Genomic DNA, 20655 nt, shown 5'->3' with positions numbered 1-20655 from the left:
TTAATGGATATGGTGTTGAGGAGCAATGTTTCCACACCCATCAGCATTTACAAGCAAAGGTCACACAATATGAGAGAAAAAATGTGGGTAGAAGATATCAATTTAATAACAGATAAGGAGATGTATTCAGGTAAGCAATTAACAGTAGGTAATATGGCCACTTTATCAGTGTTAGCATTAACAATATAATATAGAAGAAGAGGGAGAAAGAGAGAGGCTGCCTGGAAAGGTGTATGGCCATTTTATTTGTGTCGTTTTGATGAGTCATGTTTAGTTATGGTTGGCTGATATGGTGCATGATGTCATATAGAGGCACAGTTCTTATGTTGAGGCCATATTTTTCTTTTATAGAGAATACAATAATTATGGAAATAATTATTAACTAATCATTATATAAATGCTTATGTTGAAATCTAACGATGAATCTGTAAAAAAAAAAAAGTATGTGGTGTTACAGGTATTTGTGTGGAGCAAGTCCTATAAATGTTCCACGTAGGTTCCAATGTATGTTACTTTACTATCAATTGACATTTCTCTCTTTTTGTTGACCTCCTGGATATTTTTTTCCTTGTTTCTTTTTTGGTTTACTTCCCCTGAGGATTCAGTGAAAGGTAAGATTGATGTGTTCATATCCGTGTGTGTGTGTGTGTGTGTGTGTGTGTGTGTGTGTGTGTGTGTGTGTGTGTGTGTGTGTGTGTGTGTGTGTGTGTGTGTGTGTGTGTGTGTGTGTGTGCTGTAGAGGTCTTCTGAAACCAGGTATCCATTTCCCAAGATCATGCAGACAGTACCTGTTTTCTTTGATTCTGATTGTATTGATTTGGAATATTGATTCGAATGTTTTGCCCAGTGGAATTCTACATTATAAAAAGCACAGTCCCTCACTGGACTTCAACCTTGAGGAAGCTAAAACCCATCAGGGGTCAAATCTGTCACACTTAAAGCTCTAGATAGTGGGGTTTATAGGGTGATCTGTCTTAACCTCTCGTAAACTTACCTGTCTAAATCACACTCTCGGTCTGGACCATGACTCCAATGTAATCTGTGTTGTGAGAAGCACGACCCGATTGAGCCTGCAGTAGAGACCAGACGAGACAAAGTAGAGCTGCCAGTTGCCCTTTCTTTTTCTCACAGCTGGTATGTTGCTGAGTGGAGAGAACTATAAGTGGGGAGAACCTGTCTCTACTGAGCCATGCGCTGCTTTAAGAGATGTACTGCCCTACCTGGCACAGGGCCTCTTCAGGGACAACCTGGCTTGCAGCCAGAGGTGTCAGGTGAGAAAAAAGGGCCACAATCCCCTTGTGTGTCTTGTTAGGAACTTCTAATCTTGAAGGTGGCTGGTTGCCAATATTGATAGACCCTTCAAGCAGTAAGTCGTCAGCCACTGAAATCGAGACAGTGTGCAAAAACTAGGCAGCCTACCACAAGCTATGTCCATCTTACTACAGAGTGATTGTAAAGTCTTACCTTTTCAACACATTATTAGAACTGTCTGCTTGCTTGTGCTACCATCTTTGAAGTACATGTGGATGCAGATGTTTGGCAAGGGCACAGCCATTTTGAGCCCCATGTGAGAAGTTGCTGTGCTGCTGGGCTTTCCATTTCCCCTTCTGCAGCGGCATATTTAGTTTGCATTCATATTTTATGCCCATAATTGCCATTTCTCTCCCTCTCTGAAGGAGTGTTTGAGTGTGTGCATGCTGTGTATATAGAAGTGTATTTTGGCAAAACATATCTCCTGAGTCTTAGATGTATTCAGATATGTTCATATGTCTTATCTTTTATATGTATATATTTTAAATTATTAAGGGTAATAAGGGTATCGTTACTTGCCAGCCCCTGTGAATGCTGTAAGGCCACTGGAGATGGCCACTATAGCTTTAGTCTTTGATGGCAATGGTTGAAATGTTTACCCCATTTCATATCACTAAGTCCAGATTGTGCCTCCATGTGCTGCTTTGTCATCTTAGAATTGTCAATATGAACATAAGAATGACATCAAAAATAGATCAAACCTCTGGAGGTAAGTGACATTTTTCTGCCGGTGGTATTCATCTTTAAATAAAGCAGCTGCAGCACCTCCTTTATTGACAGCTCTGGAGACGGTTATAAATTGAAGATGATTAAGTTGCAGTTATGACCGCAAAGTCCAATTTGTGTGCAGCAACATCGATTACTTATAATGATTTATTTGTATGAGATCTGGTCTTTGCAAGCGGAAGCTTTATGGTGCTAATGGTAGCCCAGGGGCTGTTTGAGGTTGGAGTGGAACATAGTACTGTATATTAGATAAGTTTGCTATGTGAGCCAAGTAAACATGTTTTTTTCAACATCCAATCAAAGTAGGCGCCCAGAGCCTAGTCCCTTATTGGAACAATCAAGAGTCGAATCCCTTCTGGAGTAGAGACGAATAAATGCTAGATGTACTTTGTTTTTCTGTGAATTAAAAAAAGACAACATCAACAACAACAACGAGGGGAGAGTAACTTCATTAATCACATCAAGATACACACATAATGGGCCCTTAAAAGATTATAGCAGGAATAAATCACTTCATAAACAATTCAGATATGAATACATAGGAGAAAGACAAAAAGAAAAAACATTCTGTGTTGATCAGTATAGAAAGTTTATCATCATTGGATAAACACAGGGCGGGGTTAGGGTCAGTCATTTTAAACCCATTAAAGATTTTGAAGACAGTGCCCCGTGTGCCTGGCTTAGTATCCCTGCAGTCTGCCAGGGGTATACTCAGTAAGTCGACACTATGTGTATGCAGTGAAGGTCCTAATTGCAAAATCTACAACATGGATTTCCCATCCATCCTGATTTCAGTGATTGAAATTGATTTTTTTCGGAATGTACTGAACTGTCCTTCGATTGTACCAGCAGGAGAGCTGGTTGTTTGTTTTATCCAAGACACATCTACAAGGTGAGCTGTATGCATCAGTGACCTGTGGTGGACTAAGGAGGAGGTGAAATAACCAAAACATTCCCAATCCCAGCTAGAACAAAGATGCTAGTATGCTACCTTGGCCCTTCGGACCGGCACGTTCTCCTGGGTCTAATGCTCCTGATGTGGAGCAGCAGAAGAGTGCCTTACACCTCCATCAGGAACTAAAGAGTGCCTTACACCTCCCTCATGAACTAAAGAGTGCCTTACACCTCCCTCATGAACTAAAGGGTGCCTGGCACCTCCCTCAGGAACTAAAGAGTGCCTGGCACCTCCCTCATGAACTAAAGAGTGCCTGCCACCTCCCTCAGGAACTAAAGAGTGCCTGCACCTCCATCATGAACTAAAGAGTGCCTGCCACCTCCCTCAGGGACTAAAGAGTGCCTTACACCTCCTTCATGAACTAAAGAGTGCCTTACACCTCCCCTCATGAACTAAAGAGTGCCTGCCACCTCCCTCAGGAACTAAAGAGTGCCTTACACCTCCCTCAGGAATTAAAGAGTGCCTGCACCTCCATCATGAACTAAAGAGTGCCTGCCACCTCCCTCAGGAACTAAAGAGTGCCTTACACCTCCATCATGAACTAATGAGTGCCTGCCACCTCCCTCAGGAACTAAAGAGTGCCTGCACCTCCCTCATGAACTAAAGAGTGCCTGCCATCTCCCTCAGAAACTAAAGAGTGCCTTCCACCTCAGGAACTAAAGAGTGCCTGCCACCTCCTTCATGAACTAAAGAGTGCCTGCCACCTCCCTCAGGAACTAAAGAGTGCCTGCCACCTCCCTCATGAACTAAAGAGTGCCTTACACCTCCCTCATGAACTAAAGAGTGCCTGATCCTGGGGAGTCCTGGGGAGAACACGTGACACCCACACTTTTACACACACATAAACAGACAAACACTGCATGTGTAATATGAGGTTGTTGGTTTTGTTTACATTATGAGGACAATATACCTGAATCCTCCTCTATTAAACCATATAAGCAGCTAGAGTGTCATCTAGTGGCTGTGCTCTGTGTCTGTATTCTCCAGTGAAGAACACCTGGCTTAGACTTAAACCTCTGCTGCAGGTGGTGTCCCAGGTGTGTATTGAAACATACCCCGATAGTCAGGGTTTATCAGAGAATTGAGCAATGGCCATTAAACATGAGGAACGCAGTTCTGATTCAATATAGCCTACTTTTTGTTGGAGGCAGTGAATGCTTCTCCCGGTTTCACTGTCCGTTCTGAGAAAAAACTTATTTGTACACAGTCCTAACTCGTTTAATGGGAAATAAATAAAGTGGCACAGACTGAGCCATGAACAATTTAAGCCAATGAACACATTGCTTCAAGAGCACTGAGGGGAGAAATGTCATTTGATTGGCCGAAATATCAATAACCTTAAGCCAGAATCGCAGACTGTGCCTTTAATCTACACCCCATTTGGGCCCACTGTGGAGTTAGTAGTGCCTAGTAGTACTAATGTAGAAACTCATTTCAAACATGTCATGCATGGAGCCTTTAAGTCATCAATTCTTGATTAATAGGTCTTGTGGTCATGGAATCTTGATGTATTTGTAGTTTGACGTTAACACTTTACTGTTTGAAGCACTTCATTAAAATCATACATTTTGAAGCGTATTGGAATGGACAAGATCATTAGTGACCTTATGTTTCCTGTTTCCTGTATACACAATATCTTGAAAGTGTTTTCATGTAGATGAAATCCATCTTTGTGTTGCTTTCCCTCACAAAAGTGTCTTAGAATACAGTGGTCTGTGACTTGTTTATTAACTAAATTTCAATTCCAGTATCAAGTGGCAAAATGACTGAGAAATATTTGAGTATATATGTTATTAACAGTGTTCTTTTTAGTCATAAATTGTCCAACATATCTTGTATCCTAGTTCATTCAACGTATGCAGACCTATCCAGTTTGGATTCTCAATGTTTGATTAATGTGCTGAGAAGAAAAGACCATAAATAATGTCCAACTAATTATACAAAATTTGGAATGTTATCATTACTACAAAATCCGCTACTTACAAATTGGGGACTGACCAATTATAAAGGCAAAAACACCACTGGCTGCTTTATTTAGCAGTTATTTGAGCTATGGTTATGTTTAGACTTGATGTGGACCATATCTATGGCCACCCATAGTCCTCTGTGCCCATCATCATTTAAAGAAAATACAATGCACTCAAAGGGCAATGGAAACAAACTTTGCCAATACCATTTTTTACTCAGTAAGCCTTTATTTGTAAAAATCAGTTGGTTTAATTATAACCTTTTGTACCACGTAATGTTAACACTTTGTATTGGTAGAAAAAAAAACATTTTGCTCAAACACATAGAAAAACTCATTGACACTCTTACATTAATTGGCACTGACAAAAATACAACCTTGTACTTTACAAATGTGTGAATTCATAAAGACAAATTAAACCAGAATCACATTATATCAAAAATAATATAACAAGCACAAATGAAAAACCTAATGAAAACAAATTTCACAGTAGAAAAAAGATAAATAGTACTTTTAGGGCATGATTTACTGCAAATATAAATATGTCATTTTGATGAGAAAACAACAGAAGTTACAATTACTAAAATAATACAAGAAATACAGGCAACTAGAAGTGAAATAGAACCATACTCAGTGATGATTGAATTTTCAGTTCATTTTTTCCCCTTACATGTGCTTGACTCTCCCTGCTGAGTGAGAGTGAAGGTCCCTTGTCTGTCTTGAAGGGGCAACTGATCTCAACCTCACTGAGAAAAAGGGTTTCCTTTTTTATTCTTTTACAAGGAAAGTCAGCTACTTCACTGAGACATGTTTTTCTTCTGTATTCTTGTACAATAAATCACCTACTTCACTTGGACATAGGTTTCCACTTGTATTCTTTCACATGAAAAGTCACCTACATCCTGACATACCAATACCATTGCAAGACATGTATATTAATGACCCACATTTGAACCCATAGCCTTAATTAAAACTGTTGTTATCACTATGCTACACCTTGCGAAAGGGTTGGTGAACCAGAGTAATTCCATACATGTCTGTCATTTCCATGACAAATGGGATTCATTGCCTCCTTTTGTAATAGTTTTGCAGTGCTTGCCTCCTTTTTTTAATGTCTGTCTGTGATGCAAAGTAGCCTACATTGAGAGGAAACGGTTCCCCCACTTTGTCTTCATACTGATGTCAGGTGATACAGAGGTTCAAGATAGAAAAATATCAAAATAAACCTGTCCATGAAGGCATGCAAAACAAAACCGATATCTTAACTTTAGCCACTCGCCCCTTTTTTCATAGGTTTTGTTTTCTGAAGGATTCTGGTGCTGCAAAAGCTGTTCATGCCATTATCAGTGAATCTAGCTCCTATTACAAACTGTTTTGTTTGGTTCATGCAGTAAGAAATATAAGTGAAAGATATATATTTACAGTACAATACACATGTAATTACACATATACACAAAAGGCAAGAAAATTCACATTGAAATCAATCATTCAACACATTTTGCACCACCTACTCCCACGTCATAAAATGAATGCTGTCAAGGAGAAACACAGTTAAATGTAAACAAAGCCTCTTGCATCATGAAACAAGTTATGCAGGTAGTTCATTTTGCACAGTGTTGACATATGACCCAGTTATGTAAATTCAAATGTGAGAGGACAGAGAAGAGAAATGGTTCTACTGACTGCGAGCTTGAATTCCCATTGAAGACCACTGCTTTGCCCCCTCCCAGGGCAAAAACAAACAAATAAACAACTCAATACATATCTACCCACCTATCTTCACATACATAAATAGAAATATTAATGATACTGACAAAATGGACCAGATATAGTACATTTGTTCATTACAATTTAACCCAAAATACCACAAATATCACTTAAAATAAATTCTTAAATCATTTTTAATGGCCCGTCCACTGGCGTTGCTTTGGTCTCCTTCAAGAGAATCTAGATCACGCTTCATCACGGCTTTCTGAGTCATATTTTGGGTAAGAAATTACACCAAACTCACAGAATAGAACCCTACTATTCCCAATGTTCCTGAAGACATTCCTGCATTCTTACTCCAAAGAAGTTTCACAGTCTAAGTTGAAAATCACGAGTGCATTCAGCACTTTCTTTCCTCCAACAGCATATAGAAATACATTATTCTAACCATTGGAAAGTGTGGCGTTTCCCATACAGCATCAGTCTGATTCTACATGCACTGCTGTTTCATATTACTATCTGAAAGACGATTTATTTTGTCAATGAGACAGGGCTTACTTGGGTTACCTTCTCCTCACAAAACTCCTGTCAAATGTTTTTTACAAAGGGACGTGACAATAAAGTCATGAATTTGTTCTACAAAAATGTTATGTCCACAATCCAATTCAAGTTGTCTAGGAGACAGTGGCAGCTCTTGGGATCAATAAACCAAGACAACTGGTTGTTTGTAGCAACAGCTTACCCAGGTGAACACCCAAATTGTGAACACCTTACAGTGAATGTACGGTGAACACCAAAATAGTGGTTTCTTTGATTTGGTTCAGCAGCCAAATTTGTAAACACACATTTTATGTAAGTAAATACATATCTTCATTTGTTGTGTCAAATGGCCAGGCTATGCGCGGTTATGTTTACACAGTTATGGTACCCTGATCTTATCAGCAAGGCTGCTTGCAGGTGTTTTCAAAACTTTGTACCAAATAACCTTCAACTCGACAAAAGTACATTAATACCAATGACAACACTGAAATGTAATTTTTGTGGGTCTCATCAAGTATAAAAGGTCCTTAACACTACAACATTCACTTTTTTTAGTACAACCAACTCTCTGATTTCCTTTATGTAATTCACTTGAAATAAGGTGCACACCTCTACACACACACTCGGCAGCTGTTAAAAGCAGTGTGTTAGGCGGTTTTGGAAACACAGAGTGGTGAGGAGAGATCGCTAGGCAAATTTTTGCTGCACACACGTGTTCCAAATGTCACAGTATGTCCGATTTCAATAAAAGCTTGTAAGTCTATTAAGTCCCTACAGGTGTAATGAATTACAAGTTTATTGGTCAGCTCAGTGTTCGACAGGAAGTCGTGTTAGTTGGAGGACACAACTATCTAAGTCATAGGTGCATTCAGTCTCTGCTAGAGGTTGCACATCTCTCCTGTTCATTATCTCAATACCACAGTCATCAGTATTCTGCTACATGGGTGGAGGAGGCCATGTATATATGAAGGGTATTCATTTATATGACCTAGTGAGTGGACACCAGCCACACTCATTAACACAGTTCCATACTGATTTATCCATTAGAAAGAAGCTTAGAAAGAAGCATACAATGCTTGATAAATCAGATAAAAAATTTCCCACGCATGGAAATGCAGAAACATACTGTATATAATGATTTGATCAGAATCAGAATCCGAAACATACTGTATATAACGATTTGATGAAGGTTCTACACCAATTCCCTAAATAGGCCCCTCGTTTTTCTTTATCTTTTGCCAAGGATGTGAAACGTAATAACTAAAAAGTAATAACTAAAAAGTAAAAAACTAAAAAGTAGCATCTTATCAGTTCATGTTAGTTTTCTTTCTACAATGCTAGTGACAATGAGCACTCTAAAGTTGCTGATACACTGGTCCTTTCTTGACTCTTTTCGATTGTGTAAAATCCACAGCTGACAGAGACTAAAACCTAGACGGATGAAATACTGAAAAAAGCATTAGGTAAGCACATGGGTGTGGCAATGCTGAGCCCAAGGGGCCATTAAAACACATGAGACTAGCGGAGTGAGACCTGAGATTAGCTTGGCACTTGGATTGGGTGGGAATATAGCTTTGCTCAAGAGCTCCATACCATGTCCTCTGAAAGTCCCTGCGTTTCCTTCTTTCAGTGGCTAACAATCTCGTGTGTTCCGCCCAGATATTCTAAGATAGCTCATTGAACTGCTCTATATGGCAGACTACAAGAAGAAGAAAAGAGCCGCTCGGATGGGGGCTGTCATGGATGCTGAGATTATCTCTTTCATGAAACAGCAGCAGTCTGATGAAATGAAGATAAAAGTGGTCAGGTGCCAATTATTGGTGAGTCACAAAGTACGGTTGAGGCTGAGAACGAAAATACAACACCACAGGCACCACATCAAACATGTATTGTAGGCTTTTTGGTACTTAGTTCATGGCTTGTATTGTATGCTTTCTGTTGCCAGGTAAAATCTAGCTTCCTGATTATTCTGCTGTCACTTTTTTTGGGACACTATCCAGTGGTGTAGTCCAGGGTATACGCAGGTATACGGAGTATACCCACTTATTTTTCAGTCAGCATTGCGTATACCCACTTCTCAAAGCAGGGCGTTTATCCTGTGCTGTATGGGCTGCTTAAAAAAAATTAAGAGTATACCCACTTCTCCAGGGACCACTACACCACTGACACTATCCACAGAGTTGTGACATCAGGGGGATGGGTGTATTGTTGATTCTTGTGTGTGAGAGGGTGTCAGCGGGCAAAGTTAAGTGACCTACCACTACCTCTTTCTAAACCTACTGAAGGACAAAGTAAGGACACCTCTCTTAAATTTCAGTTTCAGGCACATTTAACAGGGACTATACCACCACCTAACATTCTTAAGGTATGAAAGTATGTTAAGAGTGTCACATAAAAACAGCATTTATATTCCCTGTTTTGAACTGCAATTTTTTTTTTTGATACACCTTTTTCGGGTTGATTACGGAATTTCTGGCCAAAGGTCCAAGAAAATCTTTCTTCCACTGTCGTCCGAAATACCAAGTACACTTCCCTGAACTTTCCAATCAGGTAAATAAAAAACAGACAAATACTGTTACAGGCGATACTGCGTTGGGTCGATAGTTCCAGGATCCAGTACAGAGTACGGCAATATGTGTGCCTACCATGATACCAAAAAGGATACTGACACAAAACAAACTTAAAACCTAGCTATGTATGGTTTGGTAACAAATCGGTTAAATGAATAGAATGTTTAAGGTCTCATTAATGCTACTGAAGGTTTCCATGACTGTTTTCTAAGCACAGAAATTAATGGTTCATGAAAACGTACTCAAACACAGCCAGAGGCACTGGTCCATGGAAATTTCAAACCTCAAAAATTAAATATTAAGAAAAGAAATAAAGGTCAAATTAAGGAAACCTTTCATCAACCGGCTTAGCGTTACCAGACTTATTCAATAGTCTATGTCACTTTTTTTTTTAGAATAGTTGCAAGGACATTGTTGACCTAATTATAACTCTTTGGAAAAAAACTACCAAACAAACAAATAAAGACAAAGCAAACAAATATGTAATCCATATGACGTTTGCTGTACAGAGTGGGGAGTACAGATGTAGAACTCCATGTCTTTTTCCATAGGAAATGGGATTGGCTGAGGGCTTGAGGTCTGAGTTTACTTTTGAAAGAACGGGGGAAAGGATTCTGCAAACATTTTTTTTTTTTTGATTTCATGAGCCACAGTCAGGACTGCAGATTACTTTGAATATTAATAAAAGCCAGCCTTACTCTTCAACATGTCCTTTTTAGTTTGTTTCATATTTTTCTCAAGATCTTTCTTTTCTTTTAGCAAAAATACCATGCAGTCGAAAGTTCCCAGGCTCCTGAAAGGGACTGTATCTTTTTCAGTTTTATCCCAGAAATAAAAATAAAAAAAACACTCAAATTTTTTTTTTTCATTATTATTCTTAAACATTCAAGTCGTTATATTAATAGTTTTACACAAGTCTTTCTGACACACAAATGTGTGTATATATATAGAAATATATAGAAATATGCATATACATATGTATCAATGTTTTATGTGTATACACATTTTTCCAATTGTATCAAACCCAATTATATGTGCTCTCAAAATATCACCCATGTTTCCTTGAAGGATGCATATCAATTCACATAGTACAACCAGTAGACTAGGTTGAATAATCCAAAGACGACGGGGAATATTACCCGGGACCACTTATCGATCGTGCTGACATCTGCCAGGTTTGGAATTTTGAGCTTCAGCTTTGATGAGCGCCTGCGTAGTCGACAATTAGCTCGGCTCCGCATGGCGGAGCGATCCAAGGAATGGGGACTGTATCCATCCCTCGATGCAATGGGCTTGCGGAACTGCACACCAGTACTCTCAAATGACATGACAGAGTTGCGGGAGTCGCATAGTACACTACTCCCTAGATCTGATGGCATCACCTCGTTGTTCATATCAAGAGAGGTGAGAAGAATATTTCCATATGCGTCAACCTTTGGAAAAAAAGAACCAACATAATGATCACAGATGATCTAAACAAAAGTAACTAAAAGTCATGTTTGGTTTATAATACACCAAAAAAGTCTACTTTTCATTTCTTTAGTAATGTCTTGTTCAGCCACATACCTACACATAAATAGTAACAGTATATTTTCACAACGCGTTCTTTTATGTGATAATGGTTTGCATAAATGTATAGCATTGCACAGCCAAGCCTATAATGATTTATGGCTGAGCGGTTGTAAGTCCTTCAAACACATACCCCAACTTTTCTTTGCTCCTCAATATAGAGATTTCTCCGCTGTGCGTATGACCTGAGGGTGTTGGTTTGAAATGGTGCTGAAATAGAATCCTTTGAGGAGGGAGACAAATAGAGGAGAACATTAAAACCATTATAACAAGACAGACAAGCCTATTGTTTCCTCACTTGTTTTTAAAAATAAATCAATGCATGAACATGAAAAAATATCTGACAGCCAACAGCCCGCCGGTGTGCGCAGCTATTTATACAACAGGCCTTTATGGATGCATACATTTATACTGCACGAGCGCATAAATGATCGGCAACTAGGCTGTAACTGGGTTGGACTGTGTTATAGAGCAGACTTCTGAATTTCATTGTCACCATGCCAAATAAACCATTTTGGAAACTAGGAAACTAATTGGAACTAGGGTACAAAAACGGAAACTAGGGTATAAAAACGTAAACTAGGAGTGCGATCCTGAAAAATTCGGACCCAAGTTATGTGTGCAGCTGAAGTGCTGTAACATATGTAAATATAATAGGTATAGAAATGTGTTTATGTATGTACTCCTACTCATGAGGACAAAACACAAGAGAACTCCTGATCATTCAAATCACAGGGAAAGACCATTTTACATCATTTGGGGGGAAAAAATGCTGATCATGATTGTTGGCCCTTGAGTCTTTCTGAACCTCTTCTATGGCTGACGAAGGAAGGGCGTAAGGTGATTGTCAGGTCTGGTACAGTGGGAGATCATGGTACCACATGGCACTCCACCTGCAACAGCGGGTCACCAGCTGTGCTGAGACAGTCACTGGAGCCAACCTACCACCTCTTGAAGACATCTAGAGCTCCCGCTGTTTCAGTAGACCCTACACACCCCTGGCTACATCTTTCAACTCTCTTGCCCTCCGGACGGCGCTATAGCAGCACCAGAGCCCACACTGCTCAACTGAGGAACAGTTTCTATCCCAGAGCAATAAACCCCCTGAGCCAATCTGCCAAGACACCACCGATTATAAGGCTATAAGAAGCTGCTACATTATCTGCACTCCACTGATATCTTTGCAATTAAATTGCCCATTACACACTGCACTGTGGTTTATGATTTATATTAAATAGTCCCATGACCACAGTAGCACTTTAAAATCAGAGCCTCATGCACAAACGAGGTCCTATACTCAGTTTTACATTCAAAGGATCTAAGGATGAGACCTATGCACTTACACAACATGTGCAATGCCTTCCTTCTTACACATACCTAATTTCCCTTGATATGTTTATATATATTTTATATTTAAATCCTTCTGTGTAGCGTGGTACTGCAGCACAATGAATCTTGGTATACAATGACAATAAAGGTATTTGTATTTGTATCTTCAAGCTCAATAGAACTTTATGTTCTGCCATAAAAAAAATATGCCGTCAAACTCCACAGTAAGCCACTTGAGAGACAAGCCCCTGACCTTGCTTCTGGATCCACAACTATCTTTGAAGCAAGCAAGGAGATCAAAAGGTCAAAGTAAATAATAATAAGCCATCTTCTGACCCTTCTCACAGAAGCTCCTAAAGGCTGCATTCTGTCACCCTGGCTGTTCTGCCTCCCTTTCTCAAAATGTCCCCACCCTTATAACTTGAAAATTCTGACTTACCCATAAACATCACTGACTGATTAAACTCTCGTGGAACTCAAAACGGCAATCAACATAGATAACATCGTCAAAAATGCCCTGCATTCAGTCATCTAGGGTTTCTCAAGAAACCTCCCAGGGATAACACATCTTCTCCTAACGAAGCATGTTTGGCAGGATCTTCTGCCGTGGATTCTGAAGGAATTCACTGTGCATGCACGGTTAATGTTGTCTGGGAAGTCCCGCCCCTCTTCTTCCGGCCAATTTGATTTTGCCTCCAGAGTCGGTCTGGCAAGGCGTCTATGCCAGGTTAGTTCGGAATTGTAAGGATCCTTGGAGCCAATCACAAACTGGCTATTGGCTACCTGGCGCGCCATTGGCGAATTTAAACTAACCACGACTACGTAACAAAATAGTGTGTTAAACGGGTTTTTCAAAAACCTATAACTAATATCAGTTTATTCCGTTTACATGAGCACTAGAATAACCAGATAGTCTAACTACGAAACCCGAAAATAATCTGTTTTTATAGTGTGCATCTAAACGCTCTCAATGATTCAATTGATAACGGGATGCAAAGTATGTCACCTGTATCGCTGGTCTGATTGGTTAAAGGAGTGTCCAATTACGTGACTGAAGTGGACCGGCATTGCGTACTTCGCCAGACTAACTATATGAAATGCAAAGAAGGTGGCGGGGAATTCCCAGACAATGGTTAATGCAATGCAGCCATGAAAATCTCCCAATGTTTCCCCCACTAAGAAGGATGGCATCAGGCAGTAGGGAAATATGGACGATGAGTGTGCATGCAGAGAGCCAAACACAATTGTCCTGGCCACCAGAGACTCATCACCCACACACACTTTATTTTAAAAAAAAAATTCTTGGGGAGCTGTGGCGCAAGCAGCAGCCCCGACCATGAACGGGCTTGAATGCCCACTGGGACCCGGGTTCAATCCGACCCGCGGTCATTTCCCGATCCCACTCCCCACCTGTTCACTCCAGCTTATTTCCTGTCAAAACCTTCACTATCCTATCTGATTAAAGGTAAAATGTTGTTCAGGATCAGAATGAGTAGGACTGATACTGTCAAGTTGTTGGCAAGATCTCTGGTTGAGGACCTGAAACACCTTGCAGGGGTTCTGTGAAGAAATTCATGCAAATGCAGGGATCATACAATAATACCATGTGAAGACCCCCAAAAAATGCAGATGGTTGAATATCCTGTTCAGACTGCTGACTGATTACATTTTCCAGGCAATAAATGATGTCAACAAACAATCTAATTAGGTTGGTCAATGTCTTAATGTTCGAACAAGTCATAATATCTGCACGTCTGGGGGTTGCTGGTGAAACAGACACCAGATGAATGCAGGACCTGGAACCAATGAGTAGCTAGCAAAAATGTTTCTCTGCAGAAAAGTGGTTGGGACAGGGCAAACAATGAAGAGTTGAGCTGGTTGAAGCCAGAGCACATTCCAACCTTTTAAAAGCCACTGGTTGGGTGGGTTCTGACGTTTATTCTGATATTTTGAACTATTACTCCCTGAAGAAAACACCAGATCAGATCAACTTTTTAAGGGTTGGTATGAACTGAGTGTGGAAGTAGGACTGTATGGAACTGCAGTCACTGTCCTTATCTATTTCCATGGAAAAGGACCCAAAGAGGCTCAAAGTGTCGGTCAAGATTCTTATATATTTTGCCAGAAAAGATCACTGCCATCAGTGGAGCAGCCATGAGACCCAGAGCCTGGATGCTAGAGCTAGGGTTTGAACCTTTAACAAGCATTGGTGTTATAACATAAGCCATGAAAACATCTGCTGCCAAGACAGTCCAGAATGCACCTACAGCTTGTTGGGAACTAAGAATGTATAGTATGTGCATAAATGGCGTATTCTGATGAAATGGGAAAGGTGGATCTCAGCAAATTGCTCAGTTGAAAATATATTCTTACTATATTTGTTAATGCACACTACTGGAAAAAATACCATCGACTTATTCTAGTGCTAAAATGTACTATAATTAAAAAAAAAAACAGAAAATAGGCAGAAATCTCAGAAGTGTGTTAACAGTAAAAGAGGGTGACAGATTGGCAATAGATTATAGGTAAGCTTTTGCATTGTAGTGTAAGTTTGCAGAAGGATGGTCTACAGATATATCTGTGTAAAAATCCCTTAAAGCAAAAGTAAAAAGTGCGATCAAAATCCAGTCTTCTAGATTGACTGTCTGCATTAGGCTATATTACAAGTGATTAGATCCAATCTGTGTGTCCATGCGACAATCCTCATTTTCGGTCTTATCTACATTGGTTGCGTTAGTAATGATACTGTGCCTGGAAGTAGGGGATTGGCATAACAGCCAACATATGGGGAAATGAAATGCGCCTGCTAATTTACCCTACAAATTCACCTTGTGGCCTTGGAGTCTAATCAGAGTGATCAGACCTAAACAAAGTAGTATTTCAAACCACATACAAAAGTCCTCTATCCACAAGACTAGCTTGATCGAATGTCCTCTATCCACAAGACTAGCTTGATACAAAACAAAAGTCCTCTATCCACAAGACTAGCTTGATAGAATGTCCTCTATCCACAAGACTAGCTCCATACAAAACAAATGTCCTCTATCCACAAGACTAGCTTGATAGAATGTCCTCTATCCATAAGACTAGCTCGATACAAAACAAATGTCCTCTATCCACAAGACTAGTACGAATGTCCTCCATGCACAAGACTAGCTCCATGGAATGTCCTCTATCCACAAGACTAGCTTGATAGAAACAAATGTCTTCGTTCCACAAGACTGGCTTGAAGAAACCCTGTCACTCTTTGCCATTGTGCACAATTCTGCAATCCTCCTAAACAGGTTTAACTTCAGCTGAACATTGAATTCATTCTCCCCTCTCTGTAGTTGTCCTACGACATGTCCTCTGGACCCTATTCTAACTAGCCGTCTCCAGTCTGTCCTGCCTACAATTCTACCTGCTGTTACACATGTAGTCAATACTTCACTCAATTTGGTAAACATCATTTAAATAAGCTTGGGTTACTGCTTTGATAAAGAAAGTTTCCCCTTAAATGGGAACTTTATGATTATTCAACCTTTACTATTGCCTTAACTACGATCAAAATCAGTTTTAATGTTCTAAATTGGATTGGTGTTTCCCTCTTTCTGTTAATGTCTACATGTATTTTTAGTGAGTGATTTACAGCTTCTAAAAAGTCTTCCCTAGTGTAATTCTGTCCGCATATATAAGCCACACACTGAGAGATTGCTACAATCTAGTCAAGACATTGGCAAGGTTGGAAATAATATATATATTTTTTTTAAAGATTTGTTTTTGGCCTTTTATGCCTTTAATGGATAGATCAGTGCAGAGTTGGACAGGAAATGAGAGAGAGAAGAGGTGGGGAGTGGACAGGAGAAATGGCATCGGGCCGGATTCGAACCCGTGACCTCCTTGAGCTTCAAGCCCATACGTGGTCGAGGCTACTGTGTGAGCTACAGTGCCCCCCAGAAATAATAATTTCTGCTTACATTTTGGTTAAAATGTGCAGAAATTATAGCCAGGCAGATTATAGCCCCCTGGCCCTCAGACTGCCAACCCAGTGGGTTGAAGCAATGCTTTCCAGCACAAACATCTTTAACAGATATAGAATGTATAACCCATATAAAATGATATCCCTGCTACAGACCTGTTCTCTCATGCGTTTCTCCTCATAGCGTGGGCGTTCGTTGTTGGCTTTATTGAAGCGTTCATTGATCTTCTTCTGTGTCTGAGGACCCCGGCCAAAAAAGACGTAATTGACGAAAGCGTACTCAAGAAGTGCCAGGAATACAAAGACAAAGCAGCCCATGAGGTAGACATCGATGGCTTTCACATATGGGATCTTTGGAAGTGTCTCCCGCAGGTGCGTGTTGATGGTTGTCATGGTGAGCACCGTAGTAACACCTATAGTGGAACCAAAAAAATGGATCTTAGCAGTTTCAAATCATTTGATTTATTATGGATTGTAAACTGTTGGTCAAGACCATTCCAGACAATGTTCTAAGGTTTATGCTTTGATCCTTAAATCCGTCTCCCCCTGCATAACACCTTAACCTTTGAATCTATTGTCCATACTTAAGTTAGTGACAGAAGGTCACCATGATCTAAATGGCATAATTATAAAAACCCTGTCTCATACTCTCTCTGTGAATTTGGTTTGGTGTCATTTGGGGATATCTGTTCACGTGACTTCTGTTCATGCCTATATTAAAATGCAGATGATAGAACACTATGATGTACAGTACCAGTCAAAAGTTTGGACACACCTTACATTTTTTGGAGAAGTGTTTTCTTTACTTTTAGTTTTTTCTACATTGTAGATTTATACTGAAGACGTTTAAATGACGATAGAACACATATGGAATGATGTATTAAACAAAAAAAGAGTTTTCTACAATGTAGAAAATAATAAAAGTTAAGAAAAAACATCTAAAAAAATGAGAAGGTGTGTCCAAACTTTTGACTGGTACTGTATGTCAATAATATAAGGCATTTTGTTTCTCATTAAACTTCACATATACCAGCAAACAATTGAATGAGAGGTACAAATCACAGCAATCACACGGATGCTTTATGAATGTGTGTACTTGTGTTCTTTTGTCTTCATTTCATGCACTCATTTTAGGTATGTACCTAATTTCACAAACTTTTTATAGAACTTTCACAACCTTACTCATATGGTCACTTCTAGAATGGCCCTAGTCACTAGAACTAAGCCCAACCTTTTCAAAAATCACTAGTTCTTGTTATTTTTCAGAACGGTACATACGTATATACGGAAATTTAACAGAAAACGTGATTGTTCAAAATCAAATTTGACCATAACTGGCCTTACGTCATTAATATTTCCACGAATACCCCTTCAATATACATATAGGAAGGGACTTTTATTTTTTAATTCCACCGCTGTGCAAGTCGATCGGCTCAATAAACAGTTGAAAGCCACAATATACATTAAGTTTAATTTCATGTTCGAGCGCTATTTAGAATTTCACAGGATAGCATAATGTGATTTATTTAACTTTTGCTGAAAGACACTAAACAATTGCGATATGAAGTAGTGTCAGAGTGTGAGTGCCACCAGAAGGCCAGAGGAAGCGGAAATAATGATGTATGCAATTTATGCAGTAAATGAACAAAATATACAAGATCGTAAAAAAATATTGGCTAATTTAGTTTTGAATCGCTGGGGGCCTGCTGAATGTCACTTGATTTCAGCCTGATTGTCCAAAGCAAAAATACTCATGTGCCAGGAAATAGGTCGTTGTTGAAAAAAATGTTTTTAAAAAAATGAACATAAAACAAATCTTATAACTATTGTTATATTTAAGAAGTGGATTATAGACAGTTGTGTCATCATCTCAGTTCTGGGACTGCATGCAGAGACCTTGTGCAGTGACCAGTGATAACCCTATGTTCTATGAGATCTTCCTTAGTGAACATTTTTTAATTCCATGCTGTGGATACATTTAAAGTGAAAAACTGTCCTTAAAGCAAGGCATGAAGTCCGTAAGAGTCTTGCTAAACTGAGAACCAATCAACATATCTAAGACAAGAAAGAGGATGTTGGAAAGATCCAGTTGGGAAGTGCCACTCCCCAGACCTAGATCTCCAAAGCCCAGATCTCAAATGCAGCAAACGTGCCCAATAGGGCTGTGAAGGGGGAGTTTGTGGCAGCACTCATGCTTCATCAAGTCAGTGTGGGGGCTATGCACACTCTCCCTTTACCTGTTCCTCACTGGTCTTGCCATCATACACAGAATTGCATTGTCTGGTAGACCACATTAACAGGGAAGACAAAGCATGTATCAATCACTGGCCCCATGAAGTTTGTCCAAAGCAATACAATTAATAAAAAAAAACGACTTCTTCGACTTTTTCTTCCTTTTTTGTACAGCAGCACTGAAGACTTTAAGTGAAGCCATTAACAATGCCATATCCTACGTATGCATCTCTCCTTGTTTGCATACGGGCAAAATAGTATTAACACTACCTAGTACAATAAGTGCCACATAGTGAAATCACTCTGGCTACAACAGTGGTGCAAAGCACATTACCTAGGGCCACACGAGCAGCGGACGCATCATAATTGATCCAAAAGGAGACCCAAGAAAGGATGGTGATCAGAATTGAGGGCATGTATGTTTGCAGGATGAAGTAGCCAATGTTCCTCTTGATCCTGAAACTCAGCGAGAGTCTGGGATAAGAACCTATAGAGACAGAGAAAAGGGAGGCCATTTTAAGAGGAATAATGGGCAGATAAAAAAACAATTCAATTCAATTCAATTCAATTCAATTCAATTCAATTCAATTCAATTAAATTCAATTCAATTCAATTCAATTAAATTCAATTCAATTGTATTTATGTAGCGCCAAAACAAAATAGTTTTTCTCAATTCAAATACATTCTGGACATTTTGAGGTATGTTTTTGCATGTGAACACTTTAGGTATGATCTTCAAATAAACGTTGATGGTATATGGTCATGTGAAGGACAGATATACAGATATGACTGCGTTTCCCACTAGCCATCCATGCTATGCACTATGTAGTGTTGTGGTCCTGTGGTGCGCACAGCATGCCTTCACAGCATGACATCAACAACAATATTGCAAAATGAGGCCAGTTAGCATAATAGCCAGCTTTAATCAGTGCTAAATGGGCTGTTAGTGGTGTTTTCAAGGTTTTGGCGTGCTTTTAAGGTGGTTACTTTGCAAAGTGTGAACCATAACTCCTGATGCTGCTTTAAAGATGCTTTAGTTTAAATAGTAAGCATGTTTGCCATCAAATGTTGGTAGCCTGATACATAAGCTACCCTAGCTACCATGTTAATGAACAGGGCTATAGAACATACACAACAAAGATTTAGTGTACTTTTAAGCATCTGTTTGTAAATGCCTCATCTGATCCTGCTTTGAAGGTAGGATGCATAATGCCTCCTTGCAAATTAAAATCATCAAACACCTGCCAGGCTGTTAGCTTGGTCAGCAATATACAGTAACAATTCTCATTCTCTTTGCTATCTTTGGGTAAATCCTTTCGAATCTACATCATTTCAGCTCACAGAAACCTAGATATACTTAATCACTAAAGCAGAAAGCCTCTAATGTTTTTTATTTTTTATTGGGCGTGACGTAACATCCATTGCACAAACAATTTGGAAAATTATTTAACGTTTGTTTTTCAATGTAAAAAGACAAATTGATTCATTTATTGAAATATGTGCATTTCAGTGGTCTTTGCAATGGCTTCCTAGGCTTCATAGGCTAGTATAGGATGCTGCTGTGGCATAGTGCCTGTTTACAGTAGCAGCAGGAAACTGACATTAGTACAACTCAGTCTTTTGTACTCGTGCTAACTGAACCATACAAGAGGACAATGCTAACTGCAATCATAATATGATAATGATTATTATTTGTATTATATTTCATTATTATTTATACTTCTTATGTTGTGAAACAGCCTCCGAATGCTTAGTCATAATTTGAGTGAATATGTTTAGCTTGAGCTATGAA

At 39.4% G+C, this 20655-nt stretch overlaps 1 protein-coding gene across 1 annotated transcript in view; it reads right to left on the bottom strand.

Annotated features, from left to right (window-relative positions):
• Window positions 1–10851: 10851 nt before the first annotated feature.
• Window positions 10852–20655, bottom strand: part of gabrb4 (gamma-aminobutyric acid type A receptor subunit beta4) — a gene marked incomplete at both ends in the record, with an annotated part of 37237 nt that continues 27433 nt past the window's right edge. Inside the window, 4 exons of the mRNA XM_080859008.1 lie at window positions 10852–11208; window positions 11478–11567; window positions 16788–17044; window positions 19198–19350. Of these exons, the coding sequence (XP_080715134.1) occupies window positions 10852–11208; window positions 11478–11567; window positions 16788–17044; window positions 19198–19350 (857 nt within the window). The remainder of the gene's footprint in view (window positions 11209–11477; window positions 11568–16787; window positions 17045–19197; window positions 19351–20655) is intronic.

The sequence above is a fragment of the Sprattus sprattus genome, assembly GCF_963457725.1.
Source record: "Sprattus sprattus genome assembly, chromosome: 20".
Classification (NCBI taxonomy): Eukaryota; Metazoa; Chordata; class Actinopteri; order Clupeiformes; family Clupeidae; genus Sprattus; species Sprattus sprattus.
Note: the sequence above shows the minus strand (reverse complement) of the source record. Positions and strands in the feature narration are given on the sequence as shown.